Here is a 9,772-nt window from a genome sequence, read left to right as displayed (position 1 = left end):
GGGAAGAAGGGAGGGGTGGGGGGAAGGTGTTTTGAAGGTATATTTTACTACTCATTATCCTGCTCTGATTTCTGAAGAATAAATTCAATTAGTATCTCTAATTTAAATCTATTTTGCCTGTGATGGTATTTGGTGAGTGATCTCTCTCGGTCCTTATCTCAACCCATGAACCCTCTGTTGTATTTTCTCTCCCCTGCTCAGCTGCAGAGGGGAGTGAGAGGCTTCAGTGGGTGCCAGGCATCCAGTCAAGGTCAACCCACTGCAGTCCACTCAAATGTCTCTGTGCTAGAAGACCATGGCAGTATCTCTCCTGCCTTCCCTTCTGCACTGTTTAACAGGTTTGTCTACACTCCCTGCCAGGGTCGCATTTATTGTCTCTTACTGTGATTAACTCTGATACCTCATGCCACTGCAGTCTGGAGCTGCAAATACTCCCTCCTGCATGGCACATTGCATCCTGGTGTCTTCCAAGACTAAGCCTGACAGAGAGAACTACCATGACATCCAGGAATCTGTCATTCTACAACCAGAGCAGCAGATACAGCAGGACTGAGGAACAGGCAAGAGAGACTTGCAGAAATAAGGCAGCTGCCATCCACTTCCTTCTCATGCTCTTTTCCACCCCTTAGAAGGATCAGGCCCCAGAGCTTACCTTGTCTTTCTTCTTTGGTGAGCCCCTTGGGGTGTTCCACAAACAGCACTGAACACGCTCTGCTTGGACCATCAGGTGGAAGTGGTGCAATCCCAGATGAAACTCTGCTCCGGTCCCGTGGGAAGCATGCTACACACAAAGCAGCTCATACACCCCACAGGACACTTCTGACCACTGCAGACATCCTATGAAACTGGGCAGCATTTCTAAAACCTGAAAAAACATTTCATGAAGATACAAAGAGACTTCTCCACTGTCACTGACAAACAGTCTGAGCAGCACTGAGCAACACTGAGAGGGAACACTGAAAATTTCAGAAGATTGAATTCTTGCAACTCAAAGTGCAATGACCAAAGTCTAACTATTAAACCAAACTCATGCCAGGGTTCCAAAAACAAGCCATCTCAGTGGACTAGTTTTGCAAGTATTTATTAGGAAAGTATGAACACTTCACTAATATTTTTATCTCCCCAAAGTGATCCCTACTACAGGAATTTAACAGGTCTCAGTAACTTCAGATCAAACTTGTTCAGTTCATAAGCAAAATGGTGATTTCTGTAACTAACTTTGCCCATACTCAGGTTAGGCTATAGAAAACTACTCCTGTGTGGTCAGTGCCACAGTCTCCAACATAAGACAAAAGCTGCAGTCTAATTAGCAATTCTGAACAAACTAGGCTGAAACCCTGAGAACTCTGATCACTCAAAAAAAAAAACAAAAAAAAACCCAAAACCCCAAAAACCCCAAACCAACAATAAAAATAAGGACATTTTGCTGAGAGACTGCAAAAATGGTCCTAGTTCATCTAAGAGTAGGCTACAATTAAGATGCTTTCTTTGGTATCAGTGCAAAGTGATTCACTGAACTGGGACTTTAAGGAAGACCAAGGTCATACCCAGCATTTTCAGGTCAGTTCACAGGACTTAATTCTGGCTTTGGATGAAGGATACAGGAATTTCAAGCTTACAAGCATTGCTTCGAGGTATTCTGCATTGAAAGATGAAATTTTAGAGGCTTTTCTCTCTAATATTATCATTGTATGTATTTCTGAAAGCAAAAGCTTTACACATTTGATACAGCTTGCAATGTGTTTGAGTACTTGTGTAGATCCTATGCATGAGTAAAATAACCTCACCATTATTTTTTTAATCAATCACAGAAGACACTGCAATTGCAAATCCAAGTTTTTAACATAAAGTACCACATGTTCAAAGTATTTAATGAATAGTTTATAAAAATCCACTAAAAAATCATTATGAATGAAAAGTGTTTCAGCTAAAACTTTGACAAGGATTAAAAAAAGATGAGTGGCCCATATGCTATTCTGGAAGCAGATCCTCTCCTAGTTCTTCATCAGCAAAATCATCTTCCTCCGTTCTTTTTCTTGCTGCTGTTTTTGGTCTTTCTGGTTGTGGGCCAAGTGGATCTGCGTAGGAGGCATCTAGGGTTTAAATAAATACATGTGAAACAGTTACAAACTATTTTAGCTTTAACTTTAGCTGGTTTTAAACATACAAAATCAAATACAAGATTAGGACTTAGCACTACACATCTGTGTCTTTGAAATGCAGACAGAATGAGCATGTGAATGCTGAAGGAGAACAAAACACTGCATTCAGGAACTGAGGCAGGGCACAAGAGCAAAGTTCCAGAGTTCTACTGATGGAAGCCTCTTGCTGTTTTTTCTAATAAATTTCTCTTATTATACTACAGTGAGAAAAAGACTTTGGAAATGTGCAAGGAACAGCAAGACTGATGACTTGTTTGAGGAATGGCTTTTTAGGAAGTACCACATTCCACATGAATTTGAGTTTTTAAACCCCTTTGAAAATCCATTCTTATTGAAGAACCTATTACTGCAGAATGGCAAGAACTGACTTAAAGGGCACAGCAGACAGATACTGAAAGTAATATTAACAAGGGCCACATTTCTTAATATTTACAATTACTTTATAGTGAGCTCTGAACCATGAAGCGAAAGCCTCATTTTCATGGGCAGATGTTTCCCCAATTATCTAATTTTACATACTCTTCCAACAACTTATATTTTTTCCTCTCTCCTTATTTCTCCTCTCCCTGAGGACCATGAAATTAGAAAAGGTATAAGAGTCCACTTGCCTATTTCTTTACTGCTGCTACCTTCATAGGGTTCATTTGTTCCAGGCAGAACTTTCAGTTTGGCACTCAGTCTTTCCCCTTTGGTACCACCACTATCTGGGGAACAGGAAAAAAAAAAAGACAACATGTTGTTATGTTCTGTGAAACCACGATACAAGAATAACACTAAATCAGCTACTACTATCTGTCAAACTGGACTTGGATGAAACCATCTTTTCATGACAGACACAGTACTCATTTGTAGTAGTGGTGTTTAAGACACAGTGGACACTGTGTCCACACATGTGTGTTAACGTTTTTTAAAAAATATATACAGCCTTATGACTTTGGAGTAAACACATTAAAATATTTCTGCTTCGAATGCTGACATTTCAGTTGCTTATAAATTACAGGCACATTTTGGAGTTAAAATAAGCATGATAAATATATAAACACTGTCACAATGTACACTGGACATTTCCTATGTTTGTGTGCTTACTTACACATCAGTGTGAGCCACCTGCTCAGTACTGTCAAGGTTAAATGCAACACTTAAGTTAGCTTTTAATTACAAGAGCATATTTGCCATGTGCTGTGTGCGTGGCAGCAGGCTCAGCCCATGTGTACAGACCATGCTGGCCCTGCAGCTCGCTGTAAACACTCTGCTGGCAGCTCCCTTTGCAGCAGGGCCCCAAGGAATGTGTCGGCTCCAAGGGCTGCCTCCTGCCCAGACAACAGCAGATTAACATTCTCCTGCCACAGCAGTATTCCAGACACTTGAAATATTCTCTTCACCTCTGATTCTCTTTTTCACATTCATGGCAAGCTTTCAATCTCATCTGCTACAACAAATTTTTATGCAATATTTTTTCACCTGGGAGAAAACATTTTGAGTTTGACTTGGTATATTTACAAGGCAGGATGTGCAGCCAAATAGAGACATGTTCATTTACACCACCAAACAACGTGAGTATTAAAAGTCTTCCATCGTAAGGAGGAAAAATGGCTTTCATTCAGCAAACATTAATTACAAAGTCTGGACTTGGCAACATATTTCCATTGTCTTATTTACTACAAATGTTATTTTAATAGATATTGTTATAATTAAAAGGAAAAAAACCTCCCCCCCCAAGGTCTACAAAGATGACAAACATTTATCTTTCTATAAATACTACCACAGACTTCTGTTTGCTCAACCCTAAACTGGAAGACATCTCTGCTCCAAGAAACACATACAGCCATGTCAAACAGTTAATAAGTTCACAAGACACATACTGCAGTTGAAATTTCAAAGCAAGGAACACATATCTTAATGTACATCCACTTCCCTTGGACCAATTCTCACTGACAGGTTTCATGAAAGAAGTAATATCTGAAGAATTTGAAGAAACAGGGAGAAAACAATGAGTTTTCCTGGAGAGAAACTCAACTAAAGGGCCGTGAAATTACAAAAGGGCGTCCCCTTGATTTGACTGGGCCCTAGAGAGGCCTGTGCAGCAAGGAGGTGAGAGCTGGACTTCAGAGATGCCGTGGAGGAAAATGTTTTGAGGAAAATACAAATAATCAATGAGAAAAAGAGTAGGATAGAAATAGGCACAGTCTTGCATAATGGAAAACAATTTTTAACATGATAAATAAAGTTGTAAGGAGCAGTAAAGAGATGCAAAGACAGGAACAATACAGCAGACTACAATAGGGGAAGACTGAGCTGGTTGAAGAAACTCCATAGGTTTAGTTGGTTGGTCGCAGAAAGGAAGAACTGCATGTAATGAAAAGAAAAGAGGAGGAAAATGGCATACCAAATGTTTTCAGCTGTGAAGGAGGAAAACACGTGGATGCTAGCAATGCTACCAGAGGAAGGTGAAAGACTTTATACTAAGTGAAAGAAGGAAGAAAAGGATGGTAGACAAACCAAACTGAGTGGGATTAACAGAATACCCAGTAGTTACCTGTACATCTTACTGCTTTAAAAAAACACAATTGAAAACAGAGGCTTCTTTAGATGTTCTAGGATACTTAAGTTTTACTAGGTACATTTAAAAGTAACCTAGTGAAAATCTTTTCTCAGGTGGATCAACAAAGTAACACTGCTCACCTTACTTCTGTATGAGCATTATATCCAGCATTAGAGTGAAGGGAAACAACCCTTCTGGTTAGTTCTTCACACTTAGTTTAGATTAGACCAATATGCAAAACCACATCAAGTCTCTGAGGCCTGCAGTATGCTCTGAGCATACCTGAAGATGAGAAAGAGGAGCACCTTTCATTTTAAAGTGCACCCAGAAGAAACAAGAGGTGCTTGACACCATCTGCATTACATGGAGATGTCAGAGAGCAGCTCAGGAAGTGAGATGTCTGGCTCAATGCTTGCTTTCACCTGAGGGAGTTCAAACCCACAGCTCCAGCTTTCACAAGGAATCCCCTAGCTGTTAAGCCATTTGGGGTAAGCTTTTCTTGACACTCTTGCCATGGGATACAGGATTTGGCTGCCAATATGGCAGCTATTAAAAATTCTGTTGACCATATAACATGATCTGCCAGAAGTCTAAATATCATCTTGAAATTACTTTTTGTAGTTCTGTTTGGAGAATCATCTACATGGTTTTTTTAGCATACATTCACACATAATTTGGCAATATTAAGGAATATAAGCTTGCAATATAGACTTCAGGATTTTGGTATCCTACAGTAAAGAAAACTTCAGAGAAGGAGTTGTTTTTAAAGCATTTTTTCCACAAACACACATACTTTTTGGAGGCAAGTTTTACAATTTCTACTCATCATTCCCTGCTGCTCTCACCCCATCTAGGAAAAAGATTTTATATACATTTTGAATTATGGGAATGAAATTAACTTTTACTAAAGTAATACACAGAAGAAAACAAAGATATCAGTGAGGATGAAAAGCTTTATTTGTAGTCTTTATCTACTAAGAGCGCAGCTTTCAGTGTTAACATCTCTCTGATTGTACCTACAATCAGAGGACTACAGGTAGATATTTCTGAAACTGCAAATTAATTTTCTATTACTGTATTAACTGTACAAACACCAGCACCTAATTCAAAGTAGCTTTTGAATAATGGAAGACCACTGCTGAACTAAATCGCTCTCTGTATCTAAGGAAACCTGTAATTAATACCCAGTTCTTATTTATTAACTTATTGGGCTTTTATTAAGTAAGTTATTACTGTAGCTCATGCAGAGGCCATCCCCACTGTACTCATTTTGGGGTGACAATGTGGACACCTACACATGAAGTGACCACAGGAACACAGCTCCAGATTTCAGTTGAAAAAGCAACAGGAACCGATTAGGCAGAGCTGGTCAATATAAAATCTGATTTACAAATATATTTACTCTGTAAAATCATAATACTTGAGATTTGGATTACCCATGCTGACATTACCTTTCCCTCACAGTCTCTGTTAAATAGCCTTAACTGAGGACTATGCATACAAAGACATAAATAATACACTCTGCATGCTGATATCTTTTACAGTGCATTCCTTCCTCTCATCTGTTCAAAAGTCATGGCCATATTACTATATTTAGGATGTTTAAATTATTCTATTAGAATTGTTTCATTCATTTAGAGTTGTTCAGTGTTTTACAAAAACTGATTTGAACTAATTCCTTCACATAGAATTTGGATGGGAATTAAAAAGAATAAAAATATAAAACCTAATTTAAAAAATGACCAATTTTATATGGCAGAACAATGAATAATGCAACATAGTGCAAAAATAATCCTATTTAGTAATTTAAGTAGTGATACCTAGCAAAAAAGATTCTCCATCTTTTTATGTTTCTGTACTTCCTGTGTCACACGATACCTGTGTGTACTTCAAACCAAAAAATCCATTGTATTTGTATTTATTTTTTTAGAGGAATCTAACTAGTTGCAATTACAGTGATGACAATATTACATTGGAAATTCCTCCAGTACCACAAAGGACGTAAATCAGAACTTTTAGTACTATTTTACTCATCAAGAAAAGACATCAAAGGGTAAGATTGTTTGGTAATCTACCTCCTCTGTAAAATCTTTATGAAACAAAGAGCACAGTGGGCTAACTCTCCAATAACTCCAGAATGTGTTTTAAGTGCAGCTTGGTGTATCTTTCATACTTGGGATGAAGACACCATCTTTGGAGAAGAATTGGCATTGGTTTGACCAAAGAGAAGAGTAAGTTCAGTGCAGAAGGCAGAATAATATATTAAAACTGTGAAAGAGCATGGGAAGTAGATGCAATTTATAACTTCACTGCTGTTCATTTTGATTTGAAATTCTGTTGAATGACAGTTGTTTGTGGTGTGTTAGTTCAGCTCACTCCTTAGGTGAGCTCAGAGCAGAAAACAGACTAAGATGTTCTCTTCATTTCAACAGATTTTCCCTTCTCCATTAATTAAGAAAACTTTTTTCTATTCTTCACACACAGCCAATGGAACCCTCCCAAAACGACTTGTAATTAATGAGGCATCAACAGGCACACAAAGCCTAGCAAATATAAATGATTGTCATGTCCTGGCTGCAGAGTAACAAGAAAATCTCATCTTTATCACAGTCAGGATTATCTGGGATGCCTACAGCTCAAACATCTAAAACATACTTCGATAATATATAATTGATCCCTCTGGGATGGTAAAGCGTGTTTGAATATGGGAAATCTTTGGGGATGGACAAACTGACACAGTAACCAGTAAAATGAAAAAGGGAAAAGACACCTAAATTATTCCCATGTGGTTTATTTTCCAAATCCATCCTGACAGGCCTAGGTAACAAGGAGAATGCAAAGGACTCAGCCTTTCCTCTTCTGAATTCAAACACTGCTTCTGTGGGCTCCTGTCCGAGACTGCACGGCTCCTCTCATCCAGCACAGAACTCCCCATTCAGTGAGCTGGGCAAATGCAGAGACCAAGTAAACACTGCCATGGGAATGGATTCCTTAATGTCATACTTTGCACTATCTACACTTATAAAGGCATTATGCTATCAATCAGGAAAAATTCCTTATGCTGGTAAAAACCACAGTGCACCAACTGCTAACTTCCGGATATTACAATCATGTATCTGCAAAACACAAAAAAGTGGGTATGAAAACAAGAAAAAATTAATGGAAAGAAAATCTTTGAGAACCGCCTAAACTCAGATACTGTTAGCTTCCTTCAAGGTTTCATGGTATTGTGGTTTTGGGTTTTTTTTCTCCTTTTTAAAATAAAAAACAAAAAAAAAAAAGATTAACAGGACTGTATCAATGTCATTTGCTTCCAACAGGACAAGAACAGACTTTAACTGACATTGATATATAGACGTCAGTTTTCTTGATCTCTCTGATCATTCTGTCTACCATTCATGCACACACCAATTATATTGCTGAAATTGTGCTGTGGTGCATCTCACACACCCTTCTGTTTTAATTTATACTGGCAAAGTACTGTGCCTGTAAAGTATGCCCTGTGAAGTACAAACCTTGTTGGCTTAGTTCGCTTTCTTCTTAGCTTCCTCTTTAAAAGCAATTTTAGATCATATTTCCTTAAACAAGGAAACCTGAATTATTAATACTCTTAATATAAATAACTGTATGGGGACAAAATATTTGGGGGGGGAAAAATCTCATAGGAATGCTGACAAGTATGAGGACAGTGAGCTGTTAAGAGGAAAGAAAAAAAACCAGGCATCCTACTTAAAATATTTGGAATGCATAAGACTTCAGTTAGCTAGTAAGTACTTTGATTTAGCTAGTAAGTACTAAACTAAGGAGGATTCCATGCTTCACTGGGTTCAGTAATGATGGCAAATCCCTCATGCAGTATAGGAAAATGAACCCTTTTGGTCTTGGCAACACCACTGGAAAACACTAACCTTAAAATGTATACATTTATTTTTTTTCCTCTCCTTTTGAAGTCAATAATTTACCAAAAGCATACTAATATTATGAAATAAAATAACCCATGTTTATATTTCATACGTATCTTCACACAGGCCATGCACAGGAATTTATAAAACTGCAAATTACAGCTCATAACCCAGGTGAACAAAGCCAAGCTTTGGACAAAATAAAATGTTTGGGTGTTCAGGTGTCTATTAGTCACCCTTAGTACAATGTGGACAAAATACAGCCCAGTCCTTAACATCTGATGCTGTGAGTGTCCAGGTTCTTCACTGATAAGGCTCCCTAGAGCCAACATTACAGTTAAAATGTGCCCAGTGCCTTTGACTCATTCTAAAAATACATATAAGTAGTGCAGCTCACCACAACTTTAATTAAGAATCCCAGCAGGAAGTTAACTCTAGGCTCAGTACAGGACCTTCTTTGTACCTTTGCTTGTTTGCCAAGTCATTTCCAGAAAGGCTGGATCTCTGGCACTGAATTTGTATAATGAAGAGTTCTCAAACATGCTCTTACACAGACTTGTTCCCAAACTGTTTTTTTCAACTCTTAAATGTATTTGACATAATATCTTAAACTCAACAATCTAAGAATTACTGATAGGGCAAATTCTAGGTTAACACTTATCCTTCTTAACCTCTCATCGCCTTTCTTATTGTTTTAAAATTAAAAAAAAAAAAAAAGAAAAAATTAGAAAAGGAAGATAACTTTCAATAGATATTTGTGTCTTTAAAAGAAATACTGACAAACTGGTAGTTTGTGGGATTTATGTTGTCTTAGCATCCTTTCAGCACAAGCATTAGGTACACCTTCTTTTGCTGAATTACTCTCTCCCTCCTGAAACATGCCCCTTTTTCATGAATGAGGGGGGGGATAATTACAAAATAGAGCTGGAAGAGACCCTTTGTGTCATTTCCCTACACACCCGACGCAAAGTTTTGCACAGCTGCAAATACCCTTGCCTGTTACCAATGCTGCTCTTCATTTCTACTTGCTGGATGCTGAAGTGGATTCCTCTTAATGACAGAGAACAGGGACCAATCCTGCCTCACAGTGCTGCTTTGTTGGCACCTCCAGCTGGCTGCCTGATCACAGGGTTTATGTAACAAAGCAGGGCCCAGAAACTCTCCAT

The 9,772-nt window shown here is 38.2% G+C and overlaps 1 protein-coding gene across 2 annotated transcripts in view; it reads right to left on the bottom strand.

Moving 5' to 3' along the window:
* Positions 1 to 1,065: 1,065 nt before the first annotated feature.
* Positions 1,066 to 9,772, bottom strand: part of IFT88 (intraflagellar transport 88) — a 42,791-nt gene continuing 34,084 nt past the window's right edge. For both annotated transcript variants that reach the window (XM_059493693.1, XM_059493692.1), the window contains 2 exons: positions 2,771 to 2,866; positions 1,066 to 2,093 (listed from right to left, as the gene is read on the bottom strand). In XM_059493693.1, coding sequence (XP_059349676.1) covers positions 1,972 to 2,093; positions 2,771 to 2,866 — 218 coding nt within the window. In that variant the 3' untranslated portion in view covers positions 1,066 to 1,971. The remainder of the gene's footprint in view (positions 2,094 to 2,770; positions 2,867 to 9,772) is intronic.

This window comes from Ammospiza nelsoni, chromosome 2 (genome assembly GCF_027579445.1).
Source record: "Ammospiza nelsoni isolate bAmmNel1 chromosome 2, bAmmNel1.pri, whole genome shotgun sequence".
Lineage (NCBI taxonomy): Eukaryota > Metazoa > Chordata > Aves > Passeriformes > Passerellidae > Ammospiza > Ammospiza nelsoni.
This window is presented reverse-complemented; position numbering and strand designations above follow the sequence as displayed.